This window comes from Zosterops lateralis (assembly GCF_965231275.1).
Source record: "Zosterops lateralis genome assembly, chromosome: 5".
Taxonomy (NCBI): Eukaryota; Metazoa; Chordata; class Aves; order Passeriformes; family Zosteropidae; genus Zosterops; species Zosterops lateralis.
Genome location: NC_139766.1, coordinates 71,473,562 through 71,496,156, shown reverse-complemented (window position 1 = coordinate 71,496,156; position 22,595 = coordinate 71,473,562). Strand labels below are relative to the sequence as shown.

The window sequence follows — 22,595 nt, the reverse complement described above, 5'->3', positions numbered from 1 at the left end:
CTTTTCAGGGGTGGGACCTCCCGGCTGCAAAGGCAACACACAGGAAAGAAATCTGACTTAAAAAAATCCTGAACTCTCAAAGTAACCACTACCAGGTGGTGTGGGAGCGTCCAATGGGGATAGATGAACCTCCCAGCACAAGGATCACTCTCACCTTCACCATTCCCACAGGGAGGGGTTGTGCCATACCTGGATCTAGGGGTTTATGATCTCCACCTAAAATTATTTCTAATTAAAGTGAGTTCTTGGCTGATGCTTGGCAGAGAGGATTAAGGTGTGAGCAGTTCCCAGCAGATTCTCTTGGGATCTGTGTCATCTTGGAACACCAAAGGGGGAGGGGGGAAGGAGTATGCATGACCAAACTTGTGTTAAAGTTCTGTCTTCTTACAGTGAAAGAAGGAACCAAAAATATTCAGCTACATTGTACAAAATTCTCTTTTATATATATATATATGTGTGTGTGTGTGTATATATATACACACACACAAAACCCCGTATCGGACAGATTCACTAGATGGAGTTTTAAAAAGTTGCTTGTAGAAGGGTGTTGGATTTTGTTTTCTCTGCTGGCTTTAGGCAGTGGACACCAGGCACCGTGTTTTGGGAAGCAAACGGAGGCAGTGAGGAGCAGGGAAGGGCTTGGAGCCTTTTTTCCAGGTATTGCCTGCGACATGCTGGGAACCGAGGCTGGGGGAAAAAAGCACCATCCCTTCACTGCTCCTGCTGGGGAGGGCAAACCAGGAGGAAAACAGGAGGGAGCCGCACAGGAGAGGCAGGTGAACATGTGCATTGCCTGAAACATAAACAAGACTTGTTTTCTTTTGTGCAAGGTTGTCGTCCCTGCATTTCTTGGTTTCAAAGTGTTTGAGTCTTTGCAGCAGCTTCTCACGCTGCTTCATGTAAACAATATGTATTCTTAGAAATTATCTCTATGTTTTGCATTCTTGTTCTCTGAAAGAGAACTTGACTGATGGTCATATTGACCAATGGAGTCAGGAGGTTGTAACCTCCTTGGGCCAATCTTGGCCCTCTGTACAAAATGTATATAAGCCTATTGGAGTCAGATAATAAAAAGCTTTCCATGATTCACCAAGCTGCTGCCTGCTGTCCTCTGTCAAGGTCCACTCCCACGTCACAACGTGTTGCCCCTCTAAAAGGCTGGAGTAACACAAGGTCTGTTAAAGTAACAGTTTTGTGTTAAAAACCACACGGTGTGATGAGCGTTGGGAGTGCAGCAGAGAAAATCCAACGGAACACCTTCCCGCAACAGAACACTTCCATCACTAGAAACCAAAGGAAAACCAATTGGAGCAGCTTACAACGTTTGCCAAGGTTTGGCTTTTCCCATCCCTGTCCTCTCTCACCCTCATTATTACAAAACATTGGTGCTGGGTTTTGATTTTTATTACTAAATGGGCTTCTCTGCAGTTCATAGACAATCAAGGGCGAATTGGAAATTCCATTTTTATACAAACAGCTCAAAAAATATTGGGAGTGAAGTATGGTTAAGGAAACACTGCTCACACGCTGGGATCACCATGCGTGGAGGGACAGGAGGAGCAGGTCAGAGCATGCCCCCAGAGTGGAGCATCCCCCCCTCCCCAAAAAACACACAGCAGAAAGGTAATGTCCACAAAATTAAGTTTTTCATGCTATTCTACTTTCCAGTGCTCTCCAATCTGTGTGCCATGGCCAGGTAGGGAAAGCTGAGGTATATTCCAACAGAGATGCCTGCACCCAGAGGAAAATACATCTCTGGGAAAGGGCTTTCTTTTTCCCCCCTTTTTATGGTTTGTTTTGTTTTGTTTTTGCACAAAGCAAGTGCTGTGCAGGAATTTCCCCAGCTCCCATCGCTTCCAATTGATCCCATAGATGACACCCCCATTTTTTAGGCACTTTTCCAAGGGAGTTGTCACTTTGCTGAACCCATTTTTGTGTTCTGGCCCACTCCACCCCCTCCCTGGCCCCCAGTCAGAGTCAGGGAATAGTTTCTCCTCTAAGTCCAATTGATTTTTTTTCTCCCCTATGGAAAATTTCCTGTGTATAAAATGTCAAAGGAAATGTTTAATTAAAGAGGAACAGCCTGACTAGGCAGTTTTGCAAGACATAAGATGGCTCTTTAGTGTTTAAAACTAATTTCACAATCCAAATTGGACTTTTTTTGAAGTATATGAATGAGACATAAATATAGGCTTATCAATCTGCTTAAAAATTTCATTCACATCATGGAAAATGTTTTTCATTTATTAAAAATATCACATTTGGAGACTAGAAACAGTAAAGTGCATGAAAAGTTTCAAATAGAAATTCAAGAAAATCTTATAGCAGCAAAAAAGCAGAATAAAGAAAAACTTAAAAACACAGACACGACCTTTTCCTATCACTGTGCCTTTTTTTTTAAACATTAAGCAGCCAAACAGGTGGTTTTTTGTTTTCTTTTTTTTTTTTTAGAAAATTGCATCATGTTTAATGCCTCTCGAGGCACAAGGTTTTGAACTGGCCACCCAGAGCATTAAAAGGAAAGAAAACAAGGATTTCCAACACATCCAAAGAGCATTAACATTTGGGAAGGAACCAGCAGCTTTTTACTTCAGCCCTGACTGACAACAGCTCCCAAACAAATTGGAATCAAGAGGATTTAGAGCTCGAATTTGATCACAGATCCTTGGCTATCTTTGGTTTTCTGATAGTATTGAGATGAGGGGCAGGGTCAAGCTGCCAATCATTTATAGTCAGGTATTAAGTGCTTTGCTAATGTGCAAAATTTATGTTGGATGCAGAGTTGAGACTCCATTTTGGATTCAAACAACAGTATTTCTAATATTCTTCCTACAAAACAAGCATCTCTGGTTTTGTTTTTCTTTCTCCTAAAAGGTTGGCTCAACGCTTTGCCACATTCTGGAAAAAAGCATTATTTTGAAATATGTTAAATGCAAGTTTTTAAATCTCTTTTGTCCATTTAGAAGTGCAGCTTCCTACTGAAAAGAAAAAGCCAGTTTAAAGTAAAATAAAAAAAAACCCAAAAAACCACAAAAATTAAATTAAAAACCTGGAAAGGGGAATAATACTTTGGTTCCAGCCCTAGTGCCAAATGATACCAATCTGCACCAAAATGTGCAAAAATCTCATATCAAACACATAAGGAAAGGAGCTCGAAGAAGCAGCTGAAGGTTGGCCATACTTCACTCCTATACGGTGGGATTTACAAGTGTACAGGTCCGTGGGGCAGGTCCGGGCGGGGAAGCACTACCTGCGGGAGGGCAGGTGCACTCCGTTCACCAGCGGCAGCAGCGGCGGGTGCAGCTCCAGCTGCGTCAGCAGCGAGAAGTGGTCGGAGGGGATGTGCGGGTGCGGGCACCCTGTGATGTTGTTGTCCACCAGCCACTGAGGGTCCAAAGGCCCCAGGACTCCCAGCACATTCATGTGAGTGTTGGAGTAGAAAATGTAGTCAATCACACCCTGCAGAGAGAGGGGAGAGAGTGCAGTGAGGGCACTGCGCTGGGGTGCTCCCTGCAGCCATCCTCATTAACCCAGGGACTAATTAGCCTGGGGTTTCCCCGAGGCCAGGGAATTGGGCTCCTGAAGATGGGTGCTTACTTTGAAGTCAAAAGTGTAATTGGTGTAAGGCATCAGGTTGTTCTCGTAGGCGCTCTTGAGCTGGAAGCCGTGCGTGATCCTGCCCTCCGAGGCTCCATTCTTCCCATTGCCACTGAAGTTCATGAGACACTCGTTGTAGCGCAGCTCCTTGAAGTCCTTGTGGTTGTCAGCTACAATGCCATTGCTCAGGTATTCCACCACACCTGTGGGCAAGGGGAAGTGTTTAGGGAGCTGCTTTGAAAGACAGCTTTGGCCTGGGGATGTTAAAAACCAGAATGCCACCAAGGCACCGTGAGATCAGAGTTAGCAGAGCAAACCCCTCTCCTTAGAAAGTCTTAATCAGGAACTTACATCTTTCCTACTTCTTATTGCTGCTTCAGGCACGGGTGTTTATTTAATGAGTTATTTAAGATCTAACTGTGCTTTTCCACACTTTTGTAAGTGCAGCCAACTCTCCTGGAGTGTCCAGCTGAGCATGAAAAGCAGGTGACTCAGCCGGAGGACTCGCAGTCTCTTCAGCCAGATTTCCAAAGACAGCTGTTCCTAGGAAAGCTTTCATCCATACCTTCCCTGGGGAGTACAAAACAACCCCATCGCTTCAAGGAAAAAATGGACTCGAAGGTAAGAAGGTAAGTTAAAAATCAGGCCAAAAAACCAGCCTTACCTGAATCAGGCAGTGAGTTGAGATCTGCACACAGCACCAGAGGGATAGAGTTAGGATCTGCTGTCGGGCTACTGGGCCTGCTCGAGGCTTTCTCCAGGATGTTTTTCAGCTCTGAGACGAACATCATTGTCTGGATGAGTTTCACATCTGAGTACTCCGGGTCCCAGTGCATGTGGGCATTGGCCACGATGAGCAGCTGCTTGTCCACGTGAAGCGATTTCATACCTGGATAAAGAATTTTAGCTGTGAATGCAGCAGGTTCCCGCTTGTTCACTCTCAGGGTGTAGCTCCTCAGGACTCAGGGTCAGACACACCAGCAGATGGGGTGTCTTTTCATTGCTTAAACCTGCTGAAATGCCTGCAAATAGCCCAGAAAGCTCCTTCCAGCCCTGGAAGGTCTCCTCCTCTGAAGCCATGAAAACCCCAGCCATGCAGACAGAGCAGGGTAGCAGTTTCACCCCTGTCAGAATTGTCTGCAGCACCTGACCAAACTTAATGCAAATGTGACAATCAGTCCATCAAGAGGCAGGAGAAGATACCTGATAATCTCCTTTCTTCCACATCAGTACATTAGCACTGACATCTAATCACTGGGCAAGAGGGTGGAAGGAGTCAATCCAGGGGTGGAAAAGAGTTGAAAATAGAAGTTGAACATTGTTGACAACTACTGTTAGGAGTAAATGTGTGTAAACACAGTGACCTTGGGAAAGCTGAGCTGCTCAAGCAGAATGTAACAGAGTGAGTAAGCAGGGATAAAAGCTTGAAAGGAGAAAAGCAGATGCTGGGCATCATGCTGTGAGCGCAACCAGACCATGTCATCTGTGCCTCCTGAGCCATTGATGGGCTGCATTTGGCTGCACCACCCACAGGAACAGCGTGGATTACCTAGGAATAACTCCTGCCTGTCAACAGAGCTGCGTATCAGTGAGGACACCACAGCCACACTCACTTGCTCCAAATAACTCCTTGTGCACCTCCAACACCACGGCAACTCCGATGTTGTCCTTGGTCATCACTCTGTTCAGCATGGCTTCTGAGCCCTCCGAGTTGGCCATGGCCACCTGGTTGAACTCCACTGTGTGCTTCTGCACCAGCGTGAACCTGGGCAACGGGAGAGAACCATGGTGAGCAGCTGTCACCACAGCCCCACGGCAGTGTCCCCATCCCACACGCTCCCTCTCTTCCAAACCACTCCAGCCGGCTCTAGACATGACCCAAGAGCTGCATTTTTCTTTTTTTTTGGGAAACAGTGAAAATTTTGTGAGGCAGCTCAGGCTTTGGGAAACTTCCATCCTAATTACTGGAAGCTGTTCTGAGGTTTTAGTGTGAGTTTTCCAAGCTGCTGCTGCCCCTCACTTTTCCATTTTGAAGAATATGGCGCAGCCGTCCACATGCTTCTTCTCCTGCTCCGACATGATTTTGGCACGTGACTTTGGAGAGAAGAATCCGTCGTATCCCCGTTCTTTCAAGGCTGGCAGGAAAAGGGTGAAGTATTGCTCCGTTTCCACTTCCTGGAATTGTACACAAACACCTCAGGCTGAAGAAGTGAAGGAAGCCCTTCCTTGTGCCTGCCCTGACTTGCAGTCAGAAAAGCTGCACAATCCATGTCCCTTCCTACACTAATGGCCTGCTGGGAACTGATGTGCATTCCTGGATTTCCTGGAATCCCCCCGAAAGGCAAAGGGACAGGTGTATTTGGAACAACAGTAGCCCACACCTGGTATGTTTGACACTGTAATACAGATACACAACTTGCATTGGGAAGACCTGAATTTGCTATCGAGCAGGTGACTTATGGTGTTCCCAAAGGAACATTTAATCCTAATGGTGGAGGTTCATGTTTTCTGTTTCTGATGCAAAATGCAGTTATTTTTTATTACCTGAAGACTAATGATATCTGCATCACAGTTGACAATTTCTTCCATGATTCCCTTTTTCCTGTACTCCCAGTTGAGTGCCCAGGATGGGCAGTAGCCATAGAGCTGCCGGGTGGCGTATTTATCACACAACACATTGTAACACATAACTGTAAATGAAGCTGCAAGGAGAGAGAGAAAGGGACAGGCTGTCAGCCTCTGGAGATTGTCTCTTTTGCTTGGACAAGAGTGGCTGGAAGAGCTGAGACAAAGCCCAACATGGAAAGGAAATGCCCAGCATCTCGTTCAAATGACAAAAATGGTACTTACAGCACAGCCATGGGTTAATTTTTCTAGTACAAATGAACAAATGGCTGTTTTCACTCTAATCCAGGAAAATGAAGCCCAAGACAAGTTTCCCAGTGTGTCACCTTGTCAACACAGATTTACCTGAGGGCAGAATTTGGTCTCGTTCTTTTAAAGTAATCCATGGCCTTGGAGGCAGCTGCTCTGGATGGACTACAAAAAAATTAAACCAGTGATTAATTCAGAGTTTCTATTTGTAAATTGCAATTTCTAAGTCAAAGTGATGGCTGAACAATAATGTTTTGCATCCCAAAGTCCCTGAGTCTTCAGGTGAGCCAAAAATCATTTAAATGAGTAGCTCTAGTAAGAGAAAAATTGTCATTTGTAAGATTCATGACTATTCTTCTCTCTTGTTTTCAAATTTAGAAGCACCACCAAAATACTCCTGCATGTTGAATAATCTTCTGAAGAAGGAGGGGTAAATCCTGGCATGGTTCAGCTATCCCTTCTCCAAGAACCTCACACTGCATCCATTATTCCTGCAGTGCCTTAACTTAGGAGACAGCAAGTGGCAAAGCAGAAGGCTCAGTTACAGAACCACAAAGCAGGACTGAAGTCAGGTACTGATGTTCTTAATGGTGTTTCTCGAGCTAAATTTGACATTCTGCTTGTGTTCAAATGATTATTTCTGGTGGGGAGAACCAAGATGGCTTCAGCAAGGCAGACTTTTCCCTTGGTTGGTAATTGAAGGGTTTCAAACAGAACAGAGAGAACATTTGGCTGTAACACGGGAGAACCTCAGACAGTACACATCAGCCTCTTCCACTATGTCTGAGGGTGTGTTCTGGGATATGACTGTAGCCACCTGACAAAAACACTAAAGCAGTGAGGAAATACCATCCCTCCAGTGGTTCAGAGTCCTGTTTTGGCAGCAAATCCTACTTTTAAAGCCTTTCTGCCCACCAGATCCATAGGGGTGTACCTGCTAGATTGTCAAGCATGTAGTTCAGTAGCTTTCGGGTTCCATCTGGATCCTGGTAGAGGCTGAGAATATCTTGGGATAAAGGATTGCCTGCCAACAGCACAAAACAACAGCAGGGGATCAGCTGCCTTGCCTTTCTTGAGGCTTTCCACCCAAAGAAAATCGCCCAGAATGAGAACAGACAAATTAACTCAGCAGGTTAAATGGTTTATTTCCCTGGCTGCCGATTTGAAACGAGCTCCTAAGGAAGTTTAGCAGCATTAAGAAAGATGAGCATTGTTTTCCCAACTGCCTGGTCCATTTTGCTACCAACTTAATGCTTAAAATAACCTGTAAGAAAACCTTGAGGTAATAGAGGAAGGTTTTGAGCACAGCCCTCCTCAGGATTCCTGAGAACTCGTAGGAATATGGAAGTGGAAAGAGCTCACCTTTCAAACCCAGGGTTTGCAGCTGGAAGAGCCGTCCAAGTTCATAAGGCAAAACCCGTAACAGATTGTTATTTAAAAGCAATTCCCTGCAGCAAATGCAAAAACACTCTGGGTGAGTATTACTGCAGAAGCAGCTCCTAAGGTGCTGTACACTGCTCATCCTCAAAGAGAACACTTTTCACCCTGAATTTTAGAAAGAGATGCCAATCTTCCTATGTCAAAGCACGACTGAAATACATTCATTAGGGGGAAAAAAAGCCACAAACCCAAGATGAAACCAGAGATGAAAACAGTGATATATCAACAATCAGAAAAAAAGCCCAGTGAACACAAAAGTAATTATTAGAGCCAAAGCTCTGCACCAACTGGGAGTTTTTCAGGATTATTTGAAATACAAGCACCGGAGAAAAACTGAAACTCTCAGTCCCAATCCCACGACAGAGGTTTTTTGGGAAGTTAACCAGAGTAACTCCCCTCACCTGAGAGACACCATGTTTCCTAGTTCTGCTGGTAAACTTCTGAGTTTGTTGGATGATAGATCCAGGTAAACCAGATTGTGAAGCTTGGCAATATCAGGTGGAATGCGAGTAAGGTTGTTGTCATTGAGGTGCAGAGCAGTCAGGTGTGTCAGTGACCACAGCGACGTGCTTAAGGTCCGCACTCTCCCTGAAAGAAGAAAGCAAGGAACCACCTCTTCACTCTGGAATCACGGGACACAAACTGGATCTGGAGTGGTCTGAGGCACCAACTATGGGAGTTTAAACCCCAAGCAACTCACCCGAGATCTCTAATTCAGCCCAATGCGACTTCTTCCCATTGGCCACCTCTTCCGCTGACATGATGGTGTAAATTCTGCGAGGATCTGGAGGATCATATTTTTCCTTTGGCATCCCTGTTAGTCTGAAAGACCATCATAACTGTTACTCCACTTTTGTTTCTATCCCGCCATGAGCTGACGTTTCCTAGGGATACCTGGAAACAACACGCCCCAGAGATGATGCACAGTAAATACTGGGCTGCCAAGTGGGTGCTCACACCTGGGCAGAATTCTGGCATGGAAAAGAGCATTTTTTCCTAGGAAGTTGGGGTTTCCGCAGTCACCTGCTGTGCTTCCCAGTTTATCCCCCATAACCCATGGAGCTGTTTGCTGTGTGCAAAACCTGCAGACAAGACCATAGCTTTCTGCTGGTCCCGGACTGCTCCCTCCTGCTGCAGCTTGCACAAAGAACCAAGGATTGAAGGCAAGGCTCTTCATTTCACCATGCTAAGTCCCACTTCCCCACTGCATTTCTACAAGGCTTGAAATTGCAGTCTGAGGGGGAACTAGCTCCGTTTTCCTATAAACTGTCCAGCTTTTGTGTTTTGTGTTTTTTCATGCTCGAGATCAGTCAAGACCTTTGCATTCCTAATGGCCCAGCAGCCATAAAAAGAGATCCGGTAAAGTTCCTATTTAGCTGTTCTGGGGCACAAAGGGCTTCAGCCCAGTGCAAAATGTGAATATTAGAAACCTCAGGACGAGCCTGTGCACACCAATTTCATCCAGTTGTCCTGACTGTCAGAAGGGAGCTCAGAAGTCCCATTCAAAAGCCATCCACTCGGCAGGGGACATAGGGAGGGATTTTATTCCATGCCTCCCTAGGCTGTTGTGCTGAACAGGACTGTGTGTGACTTAAAAACACAAGGTTAACCAAGTTTGTTGTTGACTGGTCTTTTCCTCCTCAGACACATAAACTCCACAAGCCTGGATTTCATACAGATCCAGAGCAGCTGCTCCAGAGGATGCAGCTCTTCCCTGATACAGACATCTCTCCTACAGCCAGCTGCAGTAGCTGTGCAGCTCTTCAAACAGCCCTCACTTGAATTCCAGGTAACAAGCTGAGGGTGAGGGTGTTCAGTGAGTACAACTAACCAAAGATCCCACTCTCCCTTTATGAGGGTCAAGTCCTGCAGTGTTTTCCAGCTGATGCCGACAGCCAGCCCAGCGTTCCAGCACGGTGGAGGAGCAGGAGCTGACAGGGCTGTGCCCTGCCAAGGGTCTCAGTTACAGGGCTGCTGCTTCCTTCCTTCCCTGACCACCACCCAAGGAAACTGCAGGGGCAAATGCCAGCCCCAGGTCTAATTATAGTCCCCTGTTATTTCCAGGTGAAGTCACATGGCGAGCACAGCTACGGGATAAGAGGATTTTGCGCTCACACTGCCTGGCATGGGGCCATGAAGGGAACCAGTTACTTGAGGACAAGGGATTAGACCTGAAAGCCTTCCACCTCCCTTCCAGAACCCCAAAATCAGAACGGCCTTTCCCTACACACGAGCACACTTTGGGAGTGCCTAATCTCCAGTGCTTGGATTTTGCTGGATTTATCTTTGCTCTTCAAGTGAAAGAACATGGGCTGTGTGAACGTGGGGAGCTCTTGACCAGACTCCTCACAGCCCCTGCCAGGCCATAAGAGCCCCATTCCACCTGCCCTTGCTGTTTAATCTGTCAGATCTTAAACTGATCTGTACCTCTGCCACATCTGGACCCAAGACACGGCAAACTTTGCTGTCCTGAACCCAGGATTTGGGTGAGTGCTCTGTGATGAAGTCCTTAAAGCCACGGTGCTGAGACCACCTGAGCCACTGCCTGCCCATCCATGCCAGCCCACAGATGGATGACCACTGACCTGCTGACACCATCTGAAAGCCCCAGGATTGCTCCTCAGCAGGGCACCCAATTAAATGATGTTGAAATATGGCTCATTAGCAGAGTGTAGAGTGATGTGTGGCCATCAGGGGCCTTCCAGAGAAGGGAGCCCTGAGCTGGGAGGCGAAGGACACGCACATTTCTCAGCTGTTAGTCACTTCAATATTGCTTTGAAATAGTGGTGAGTCAAACAGGCAGCAGTGTCATTGCCACAGTTACCAGAAAGGGGAAAACAAACCTAAATCAAATGCACTTTTTTTCGTCCTTCTGCATCACAGCAACATTGAACAAGACTTGAAAGTCACCACGTATAATTTTTTTCTCAGGCAAAAAAATGAATTTTGCCTGGGTTCCCAACTTGTGCCATTCCTGCCTCCCACTCTCCTTGTCCTGGAACTAAAACAATATCCAGAAATCCCAACCTGTTTTCTTCAGGATTCAGGGAGTTATACCGAGTTCCCTGAATCTATTAACCCCAAAATCCGACATGCATCAGTGAAAATTCTGGCAGGCTTTTCTCCTCAAGGCTCCCCTTGGAAAACTTCTGAAGTTAATAAAACTTGCTTTCTGCTACAGATCCAACCCTGTAAACTTAAACAGCATGACCCTGATTTTGTGTAAATTAAAGAAAACCTGGAGAGGAGGACATCAGTGTGTTAATAAGAACAATATTTAAGCTCTGCGGGTTCCTAAAGTAACTCTTTAGGTCCAAGTCTATCTCCAAAAACCCAGAGATGACTGGCAGAGCAGGATTACTCAGGTAGTGGTTCCTAAGCAGCTCTCTGAGGTGGATATAAAGAGGGCCAGGGGCAGGTACTGGGTTTCCACCAGTAGGTTTGGGCCTGTCTTTTCCTTGGACTTTTGGGGTTTTATTTGCTGTTTTATTTGCTGGGGCTCTTTTTGTGTATGAGGCATGCTCACTATAATTTAACACCTGGAGAAAAAAAAAAAAGAATAATGAAATGCTACTGAAGGTGTGAAGAGTGTCAGAGAGAAAAAGTTGAGCTATTAGGTTGCAGCAGAGGCTTTTAATATGAAGAAATGTTTTTTTGGGCAACAAACAACAGGAACTCCTGGATTTCAAACACACAGTCCCTTCCCCAGAGAGTGCAGAAGATGCATTTCTTAAATCACAGTGACCATAAGATGTTTTGTTTAAGTTCTTTCACACCTCAGTGCATAAATGAGTTGTCAAATGAGAAGAGCTGTGCCTGCATCCTGCTGCAGCCCCGTGTTCATGGATATTTGGCACAGCTCCAAACCCTCACCTTCAGCCCAGTGACATTCTTTGTGATTCTTTTTATTTTTTTATTTTTTTTTCCCAAAGCCTCTGTATATGGATGAGTCAAACTGCCAAAGTGTTTTGGAAACAATCCAGCAGCCAGCCCTGAGTGGCTCCTCCTTCCTCTGAGCACAGCTGACTGTCCATCCCCTTCCATATGGTGATCCCTCCCAGGAATTACTGATCCTGTTGGCTGATGGGGCGTGCACGTGTGTACACACACGTTGTCTCTCGTTGGGAAGTTGGGCTGGATGCTGGGAAAACAGCACCATTTTTATCTGTTCATCTAAATGCCTATTTATGTGTTTTGTAATCAGGCCTGAGTGGCTGCAGAGGGGAAGGCTGCTCCCTGCACTGCTCTGCTTTTAGGAGAGTGTGACAAAAGTCTCTGCATTTTGGCCTCCCCAAGGAGAAAAGAAGCACAGCCAACACCCACAAATACAAAAACTGGCTTGGAGTTACTCTGGGGGGGAGGAAAATCTGGTGATTGTTCAAGGGTATGTTAAGGGGATTTAAAGAAACGTGCCAAGACTAGGGTATGTATAGATGTGTTATCTTAAGGTAAACTATTTGCTATATCCCTACATACAGGATTTAGTGTGTATAAATCAGCAAGAAAATACTGGAGAATGGGGAATTCTCCAATTATGGTCTTTTGTACGGATCTAAGCATTTTTTCATGGTGCTTTCCTGCAGGAATATGTCCAACCACCTGTGTACACCGCCTTTCCCAAGAATTCAGTGAGAACCCCAAGTCTGCCAGCCCAGGTGCTGTGTCTTTCCAGCTTCTTATTCCCAGTACCCTGACTGGGAAGAGAGATTAGCAGGGAATCATATATAAATGCCTCATCATGTTTTTTTTTTTTGTTGGTTTTTTTTTTTTTTTTTTTTTTTTTTTAATTAAAAAACCCCCAAAGAATTCAAAAGCAATGTTTGAGGAGATTTGAAAGAATCCCTGCTAGGAAAGTCGGACATAGAGCACAAGGAAATTCAAGCTGGGAATAGGGAAAGGTAAGAGGTAACCATGAACCTGCAGCTGGCAGTAAATTCAGTGGTGCTGGGATCCCAGGGGGCTCCACACTATCTCTCTGAACCCAGAGAAGCACAGACAAGTCATAGAAGCAAACAGCAAAAGCCAAGGGGAGGAGTGGGAAGGGAGGGAACGAGCTGTGTTTGATTAATTCCAGAGCCAACTGGCACTCACTTGATGGAAATGCTAATTGTCCCACTGACATAGACCCACTAGTTATTCCCCTCATTCCCTCATCTCCTCTAAATGAAGCAGTCTTTTCTTAAATCACAGGTAACACAAGAACATCCAGGTTTCCACCCTTCCATTTCCTCCATGTCACACCCCTACTTACAGGACCAGCTAAACTATTTACTGCATGGAAATCCTACACAGCATTACACAGCTGCTTTTTATTGCTGTGCTTGGTTAAGAGTCAGTCCTCATTCCAAAGGAACAGTTCCTGCCCTGCTGGAAGCAGCCTGGTGTCTCTCAGTGTGTGCATGACCATGCTGAACATCCACATCAGGTCACTGAGTGACACCTGCCTTTGTCTGAGGTGCCTTTTACACTTGATGCCTCCAGAGCAGCTCTTGAGGCTGCTTCAGAGGCAAACACAGGGCAGGCTGCTCCCCAAAATACTCCTCTGCTTACCAGAAATGCATGCAAGGGGCTACTGTAGGGCAGGGAGTGTTTCCAGAAGCCAGCCTGTAAATAAATGTCATCAGAAGCCCCCAAAGGGCTGGTTTAAACAGTGTACTTATTCATTTACACAAGTATCTTGCACTGTTTCAGAGAAATGACCCATTTGCAATGCTGCTCCATCCCCTGAAGAGTGCTGGGCTTCTAATGAGATCCAGGACTGAGTGGCTTAAAGGATTAGGAGCTGAAGTCACCGGGAGTCTGGGGAAAGAAGAAGCCAGCGCTGGATCAAGACAAAACACCCCCCTGGGCCGTGGGCATGGAAAAGAAGCAGCCATGTATGGCTGAAACTTAAAGCAGGAGGTTTTCCTAGGACTGGGGAGACATAAAACTCCCAACGGCCTGAGCAGAGCAAGCTGGCAGTGCCGTGGTGTGCCAGTGTCCCTCCAAGTCACGAGGGGAAGAGCTGCTCTACTGACAGGGCTGATCTGACACCCATTCAGTCACTCCTCAGAAATGATAAAGACCCTGCTCAGGCTGTGCTCTGAGCCAACACCGTGCCTCATTCAGCTCCTTGGGATCAATACCTGGAGAGAAGTCAGCTATTGACCCGTTTTTGGAGCAAAACTACAGGGGAATTATGAATCCATGCACACTGCAGGAACTCGGGAGAGGTCTTCTCAATGAACCAACCTTGAGATACAGTTGGAACCATCAATACCCTTTCATCCTTCAAAGCAAAGTTTGTGCTAGGACAAAAGAAATGGGATTATTGCCACGGTGTCATCTTCTCTTTTCAGTGGGAGACTCCCAGCCCTTCCACAAAGCAAGCAAAGCTCAATAGCACTTCAGTTACTCTCCCTCTACAATCCAAAGAAATCTGCCACTGTAAAACTTAATCCAAGTAGCTTTAGAGTTACAAGGCTTGCCTTGTTCAACCACAGGTAGGTTTGGATGAGTCAAAGCTCAAGATTTTAAATAAGAAAGGAGGAGAAAAAGAAAAATAAAGCCAAAGGAAGCCACATACTGATAGTGGAAGCTGTTTTGCAATCACTGGCACAATAAATGAGCCTTTTCATTTTGAACAGGCCACAGGATGCTGCACTAGTGCTCAAAGTAGTGCAACTGAGCTTGTATGCTCAGGAGAAGAGAGCAGGGATCTATTAAAAACCCTGCAGTTTATAGGAATAAACCCTGTCCTCCAGAGGGTGTGTTTAAATGTACTTTGCATTTTAATCACAGAAGAAGAAAAGTTTGCCTAATAGCCTGAGCAAAGCATATTATTTGAATATTAGAAGATAGTTCAGCTGCTCCTGTATCTGATTATCCCAGTCTTTCTCATGAGCATTTACACCACACTTAAGCTTCCAAACAGAACCCCAGACTGGTTTGGGTTGGAAGGGACCTTTAAGCCCACCCAGATCCACCTCCCTGCCATGGGCAGGGACACCTTCCACTATCCCAGGCTGCTCCAAGCCTTGTCCACCTGGTCTTGGACACTTCCAGGGATACAGGGACAGGCACTGCTGCTTTAAGTTCCCCAGCTGCTCTAGGTAACCTGTGCCAGAAGAGAAGCTGAACTCGCGTGGGTTCCTCTGTTCAGCCACGTGAAGGGATTTCACCTCCAGCCAGGGAATACCTTTGGCAAGTTTTGCTGTGGTTTTTCAAACAGGCTGGTTTTCTGGTATTTCTTAACATACTGGCAGGTGAGAGATTAATTATAGAACTCTCAGAAAAAAAGTTAAAGGAGACAAATGCAGTCCAAAGCCCCAGTGGTACCTGCCCTGCTGTGCAGAAACTGAGAGTAAAGGAAGAGCAGAGACACAGTGGGAGGGTGCAAGAGGCAGGTATGGATTCAGGAATGCTGAAGCCTTGTTGAGACAGCCTGAGGTTTTCAACCACGTCATTTTCCAAGCAGAAAATACTTGTGAGTTATACTCATCTCCCCACGTCCAGGGTTGTTCTGTTCAGACCTGCAGCTGCCATGAAACAAATGACCAATGACTTAAAAGTAAATTATTTCCTCTTTACCTGCACAGGAAACAGGCAGAAAACCACCTTGGAGCTCAGCACAGGCCTAGTCTCCAACCTCCTGCTCTATCCACAGGTCTCAAAATACTGAATAGATGTGCGGCTCTCATCCACCCCAAACATTGCCAATTCCTCTGATGCCCTCCACTCCTTCCCAGTCTTTTGCTCCAGACTAAGGAGGAGGAGGAGGGGGAGGCTCACTGCACAGGTACAAACATGTCCCTGGAGATTGACCTGCTCCCAGTGGCAAGATGTGACTTGGATGGAGGAAAAAAAGCCTGAGCCCAGCTCTTCCTGGCACCTGGGACTGTTCTGGTATGTGAGAAATCATCTGGCCCTGCTTTCCTTTTGCTTTCTTAACCTTCCAGAACAAAAAGGGATGAAAGGAAAGGCGTTCACAAGTGGAAATTTTGCCTGGGCAGTCGTTCATCCTGTGCTAGTTCTTTCCCACTGCCACAGCCAGCTGTGAAGAGTAATGGAATACAGTAAGTAGAAATTGAATTTTAAGCTATAGGGGAAGAGGGAAGAGCAAAGGATATTCCTCACATGTCAAGGCTGACTCAGGATAAAGGACATTTTTTTTTTTTTGCGACATACACCCCCCGTTGTGATCTCACACAGGATGGTGATATCCAGCAAAGCATACAAAGTATGTTTTCTGCTTTCCCCCTTTATCAGTTTTCCTGGGAGTATCTATGGAAAAAAAAAAGCTACAAATCTGCAGAAGGAGGGCTTCAGCACTCTCTTTAGATGGTGCTCAAATCCAGAGCCTTTTGAAAGGGCCTTTAGATTGATTTCTTAGGAAGGGGAAAAAAAAAGCAAAACTAATTTGTGATTAGAAGGCACAAAGATGTTCACTGAGATGGAAGCATTCCTGAAAAGCGAGGGGAAAACTACCTGACCAATTCATTCAGCTGCCCTAAAGGGTAAACAGCAAACTTGAACACCATCCACAAATCCTGATTATTATTAACAGCTTGACCAGAAGTTTATGGGTTTTGTACTTTCCTTTGTACTCCTGGAATCTGATGAACTTAAAAGGATGTGTTTGACACCAAAGCAAGGAGGGAGGGTCCCTCTGCAGTGACACAAGGCTAAACATTCCTCCCTCTCCTGCAGCCTGCCGAGCTGCCTCAGCCTAGGAACTTTTTTTGGCTTTAAAAAAAAGCACCTAAGATGTTTAACTGGTATCTCCCCTTCCAGGCCATTGGAAGCAGCACTGTGGGGAGCTGTTGACTTGCAGGGGTAATTGTGGAAGGACTGGTGGCCAGGATAAAGGACACTTAGTGGCAGCTTTGCTTTGCATCCCTGTTCCCAACACAGCCTCTGGAGAGTACAGGTGGGTGCATAACTTGGGAAGGGGAAAGCCCCACAGGACAAGAGCTGCCTCTGGTAGTTTCCCAGCCATAAAAATTCCTGCTGCTCCTGGCTGAGGGCACAAGAGGTTTCCCTTTATGCTTTGTTTAGGGTGAGGAATAATCCAGATTCACATCGACAGGGATGGTGGCAAGGTGTTCTAAAGGATTTGTCTCTTCATGTCTGAAATTTCCCAACCTTCCAGCTGCAAGTGGGGAACCCAAAACTGAACTCCTGCTGAAGAGATAATTTTAATTTAGAACATGCGCTTACACCCCAGCCTTCATATCCTGCACATCTGCATTTGGAATCCCACAACCCTTTTATTCCTATTTTTTCTGTCTTTCTCAGAAAAAACACCGAGCTCCTCCCCAGGCAGGCAGAGTGGGGAGACAATACCGCACACGTGGGTGAATGCTGAGCATAAATGGTGCTGTGCAGTCATAAACACCACTAATGATTGCCATGAGGAAATGCTAGAGCAGGGGCGAGCACAGGCCACCTAACAGCTCTGTGTCTGCACACGCAGGTTACAATTACTCCTGGGCAAGACACCCAGCAGCTCACTGGGCTTCTCTTCGCTTCCCTGCTCTGGGGGCAGCTCCCAAAATCCCTGTGCTCGCTGACTGCATGTGACTTGTAGCTACAATGGCTTGGAGCTGCTTTTTGTTCATCCCAGAGCGTTTTTCTAAGTGCTGCTTTATCTTCTTCCCCTCAAAGGGATAAAATGTGTTTCTTGTAGAACAGCACATAGTGCATTTCTGCCTAAGTTTAATTTTATTTTTCATCACCACCATGACCACCTGTTAAATCACTTCCTGGTGGTGGCTGAACACTCCTAAAGTTACATCTCTGGAGGGAGATGCCCAAGAGACTGCAAAAGTTGTTCTTGTAAAAAGGATTCCAGAAATATTTTCTTCCAGTGCTGTCTTTTGTCTAGAGTAACTTCAGTTTGGTGTTTGTTTTTGTTTTGGAGGGAGTGTGGATTTTATTTTCTCATTTTCAGCTCTGAGAGAGGAATTCTCTCCCACATAGCCTGACCCAAGTCAGGCCCAGTACCTTGCCACTGGAGGCAAGAATCACATAAATTCCCTTTTGTGAATTTACTAAGCTGCCAACAGAGCCAGTTAGCAAGTCCAGCTAAAGGCCTTCCATGATGCTCTCTGTGTCCAGCTCCAAGATCCCAAGGCACAAATGGATCCAGCAAATCCTGTGCACGTTCAGTTCTTTTTGCCATTTTCTGCCAAACACTTCAGTTTACTCTAAGCTCATCTTTTTGGGGTGGTCTTGCAGCAGGAAATTTAAATATTGTCACCACCCAGGGATCTTGATAAAGAAACCTCATTTTTTTTTTTTTTTTCCTTTTAAATCATTACAAGTGAGATGGAGAAGCTGCACAGACAAATCACTGGAACCCAAAGAATTAATCAGAAGGTGAAGTTATACCACGCTGTCACTGTAACAAGCACCCAAGCCTTGATTACAGGCCTGACATCAAGAGAACCACAGAATCTGGACAAAAATATATATATATATATTACAAGAGGCTTAGCATTTAATGCTCTAAAGCACTAAATCCACAGCAAATCCTCCTGAATCTAAATATGCCTAAGACATATTTTAACTTTTTTTTTTTTTTTTAATTTCCACAAATGCCATCTTATGCTCCCAAAAAACTGAGCTCCACTGTTATTTCTGCTTTCTCAGTAGTCTGTAAATCAGGCTGCATCCCGTGCCTCGAGTGCCCTTTTGGCACTCCCAAAACCTCTTTCCAATAAACTGTAAGCAAGTAAAAAGTAAGCACTTATTTTGGATTTATCTCCCCTTTTAAACCCAAGTAACCCAAAAGTGTCCAGCAGATTACAGCTGACAGAAGCAGAACTTCTTGGGGTTGGTTCAAGAAAGTTTGCCTGGAAATTGTGCATGTCACTGATGCACAATTTTATCACTTAAAACCTTGGGGAAGGTTTGAATAGGAAAAAAGAAACACATCCCTCCATTTGTGCACATTAACTCAAACAAAAAAGGCCAGTGGCTGCTGGGATATACCTAACTCTAAGTTTTAATTCTTGGTGGTTTAGATTTAAATTAAGTAGAGACTTACCCAGTGTGGAAATTAATTAATTTTTCTCCACTGGTGCTTTTTCATTCTCCTAATAGAGTCCACACGCACACCTTGCGATCACTTCCTGGCTTATTTCTCCTAGGACTGGTGTGAAAGCTAGACTTGGTCAAAAGCCTGCCTGGCTTTTTGCAAAACCATGGCTGTTCATGGAAAACAACAAAATAATCCATGAAATGGAAGTTTTACCAACATCTTCCCATGGAAAAGAAAAGAGCCGTAACATCACTTCCTTCCACAAAGAGAATTCCCACTGCAAATGTCATGGAGCTCCTACAGATGAGGAGATGGGAAGGGGAGAGCCACACATGGCCAATACACCCAGAGCAGCTGTCCGTTCCCTTCCCTTCCCTTCCCTTCCCTTCCCTTCCCTTCCCTTCCCTTCCCTTCCCTTCCCTTCCCTTCCCTTCCCTTCCCTTCCCTTCCCTTCCCTTCCCTTCCCTTCCCTGGCAGGCAGACAACTGCCTGAGCAGGCTGCATCCTTGGTGCTGCTACCAGGGACAGGGGAAAACACCCTTTAGGGAAGGCAAACAAGCTCTATCAGTGAAAGTGCACTCCTGCAGATAAACTGCTCCTGCAGCCGGGGCTTCTGCTGGCACAGCTCTGTCAGAAGTCACGGGTCACGCTCCGTCACCGTGCACAGACAGGGCTGTGCCAGCACGAGATCCCCGTGCAGACCTGCTGGGAAACTCCACACACACAAAGTTCTGCCCTTTCCACACTGCAGCTGAGGGGGGGACGTCTGTCCAGCAGATGGGGAGTCTCATTCCTGACACATTAGGGTCTGCCCTTCCAAGGATGGGAGAAAACTAAACTTTGCACAGGAACACACCTATGGGCCGTTTACACTGAGTTTTATCCTTCAATTAAATGCACACACTAAATGAGAAAGAACCCCTGTAGGAAGAAATAAAAGGGAATAAATTAAATTGTGCTATGCTTCAGCACTTGGAGCAGCCCCCGCTTTTAGTAGTAAAAAGGGAACAAAACTGAAAGTGTTTAACAGGATTTGTTTAGCAGACAGCAGAGCACTGCAGAATTTCCACTGTTCCATAAAACCCAACAGGGACACTGCAATGGGGCTTTTGCATCCTCAGTCACCTCTGGAGGAGATTTAACCGGGCCCAGGCTGGAGCTCAGACACAAGTTCTGTCAGGGTGAACCGACACCATCCTGCAGCCTGGTGATGTGGATCATTATTCCAGAGCAGTGAGGTGTCAGCAGTGCCCGCTGTCCACTCTAAAATCCGGCTGGAAATGCCTCCCTCGGTGGGCAGGGATGTGAGGAGGGAGAAGTGCTCCATCCAGGACATTAGGTCAGGCGGAGCAAAGCAAAGCAAAGCTCCGCATCCCACCAGCCTGGATCTCCTGGGAGGCACCTCCAGCACGTGGCTGTGCCTGTGGATGCTGCTGCCTGCCAGGACAGGACGTGGCAGGACTGCTTTCCCTCCTTTCCACAGGGAGAACACAGAAATAAAATCACTGGCAGTCTTTGTAAAGGCCGTGCTCCGCCTTCGTGAGAGCTCTCTGGCCCTTCAGACTAGGATACAGCTTCTAGGAATTCCCTGGGTTGTGTCACGTTGTTGTCAGGAATAATGTGCTATTTTTTTTTCTTTTTAAAAATAAACACATTGCCATGGCTTTCATTACCAGCCATGTCTACACACAACACACAACAACTTCTGGGTAGGTGTTTGCCCCTCGAGGTTAACTCTGAGTCGTGGGGGAGCATCACAGAGAGGGGGGAGGGCACCGATACGGATTTAATTGTAAAATATTCCCTGCTTAACCAAGGCCGTGTAAAATCGTTATCAGCACAGCAGCTCAGGAGAAGTTGTACCTCCCCAAAACAAATACTCAAAGTTTCCAGGAGGGCCCAATAAAGGGCCACTGGTCGGAAGATTTCCAGAAGGTCAGATAAAATGTGGCGTGGCTGCGAGCAGCGGCGCATTTACCAGAGGCACTTCAGTTTAACAAGCCAGCCCCAGACTGTAACAAAACTCAACTGTTTCAGCGTGTGCTTTCATCTGCAAGTAGCACCGCCTGGGCTGGCAGTCCAGGTTTTATTGCAGGTGACACTCCTGTCATCTTCCTCCTACGGAACTGCTGCGGACCATTGAGAAACCACTGGGAAAAGGTGGTGAGACCAAAACATCCTGATCCCAAAAGTACCCTCGCCCCAAGCACCCCCTCACCAACACACCAGGGATCACCCACAGCGCCAGGTCAAGGTCCCATCACGGCACATGAAGGGAACTGGAGCCCAGGATTCGCCCCACGGCCAAGTGTCACCCCACGGCTGTGGTTCACCTCACGGCTGGGATCAGTCCCGCGGCTGGGGTTCACCTCACGGCTGGGCTTTGCCCCATGGCCGGGATTTACCCCACGGCCAGCACTCACCTCACAGCTGGGGTTCACCCCGTGGCCGGGATCTGCCCCACCACAGGGATTTATCCCTCGACCGGGGGTCGTCCCACGGCTGGGATGTGTCTCACGGCTGGGATTCACCTCACGGCCGGGGTTCACCCCGGGGCCCCGCTTCACCCCACGGCCACGGTTCACCCCGGTTCACGGCCGGGACTCGTCCCGCGGCCGATCTTCCCCCCGTGCCCGGCATCGGCCCCCGAGCCCGGCTCGCCCCACGGCCGCCACCCGCGGCCCCGAGGCGAGCGCGGCATCCCCTGGGGCAGCTCCGGCTGCGGCCGCGGCGCCTCCGCGGCCTCCGGCGCGGCCCCGCGGTGCCGCTGTCCCTGTCCCGCACCCCCCGCACACGCGGCCCGGCGGGGCCCGACATGGCGGCGGGGCCGCTCCCGCCCGCTCTCACCTGCATGCGGCGCGGCGGGGCGGCGGGGCCGGCGGCGGCGCGGCGGGGCGGACGCACACGACATGCGGGCGGCAGCCCGCGGGCGGCGGGGACGGAGCCGCGGGGCCCGGGCGGCGGCGGCGGCGAGGAGGAGGAGGAAGAAGAAGAGGAGGAGGAGCGGCGGCCGGGGCGCGCAGGGCGGAGGAGAGCCGGGGGCGGGTGCGGGGAGGCGGCGGCGGGCGGGCGGTGCCGGGGCCGCGGCGGGGGGAGCGCGGGCCCCGCCGAGGCCGTGTCGGCGCTCACGGACCTGCGCCCGCAGCACCGGCGGGGGCTCCGAAGAGCTTCCCCGCCCCGTTTTACCCCCGCGGCTTTCCCCTTCCTTTCCCCCGCCTCGGTTTTACAGCCGGCTGTCATCGCGCTGCGGAGGGAGAAGGAAGAGTCCACCCGGGAATCCGGGGCGCGCCGCGCTCAGCGGGGATTGCTGCGTGCGGGCTTCTCCTCGGGGTCTGACACCTTTGTTTCTCCTCCTCCTCCAGGCAGCGAGGTTTCGGTGGCACGGATCTCGTGGGCAGGCGGAGCGGGGAGGCGCAGGTAAATGCGGCTCCGGTGCTAAAGCCCATCGCCTCCCGGACACACTGGAACGGACGTCAGGGAAAGGTGGACTGAAAGATAAAACACCAGCAGCAGCCGGGAGCGGGGAGCGAGGCGGCTCCGTCCGTGCCCGAGAGGGAAAACAGTGCTGGAGGGGAAAAAAAAAAAAAAAAAAAAAATATATATATATATATATATATATTAAAAAAAAAAAAAAAAAAAAAAAAAAAAAAGCACCAGGGAG

The 22,595-nt window shown here is 47.6% G+C and overlaps 1 protein-coding gene across 1 annotated transcript; it reads right to left on the bottom strand.

Annotated features, from left to right (window-relative positions):
- Nucleotides 1-1,408: 1,408 nt before the first annotated feature.
- Nucleotides 1,409-21,881, bottom strand: CNOT6L (CCR4-NOT transcription complex subunit 6 like). Its single transcript, XM_083861300.1, has 12 exons — nucleotides 21,782-21,881; nucleotides 8,612-8,733; nucleotides 8,313-8,499; nucleotides 7,834-7,919; nucleotides 7,406-7,495; nucleotides 6,568-6,636; nucleotides 6,142-6,299; nucleotides 5,618-5,772; nucleotides 5,211-5,362; nucleotides 4,262-4,486; nucleotides 3,598-3,800; nucleotides 1,409-3,459 (listed from the first exon to the last, which is right to left on the bottom strand). The coding sequence occupies exons 2-12, from the start codon at nucleotides 8,721-8,723 to the stop codon at nucleotides 3,247-3,249; spliced, it is 1,650 nt and encodes a 549-aa protein (XP_083717426.1). The 5' UTR covers nucleotides 8,724-8,733; nucleotides 21,782-21,881; the 3' UTR covers nucleotides 1,409-3,246.
- Nucleotides 21,882-22,595: the final 714 nt, after the last annotated feature.

Bases quoted from the DNA above. Each gene is read 5' to 3' on its own strand.
- CNOT6L (XM_083861300.1), bottom strand. From the start codon at position 8,723: ATGCCAAAGGAAAAATATGATCCTCCAGATCCTCGCAGAATTTACACC. The intron at 8,500-8,611 runs GTGAGTTGCTTG...TTCTTCTTTCAG, and splicing joins GGCTGAATTAGAGATCTCGG to GGAGAGTGCGGACCTTAAGC. The intron at 5,773-6,141 runs GTAATAAAAAAT...GTACAATTCCAG, and splicing joins CAGATATCATTAGTCTTCAG to GAAGTGGAAACGGAGCAATA.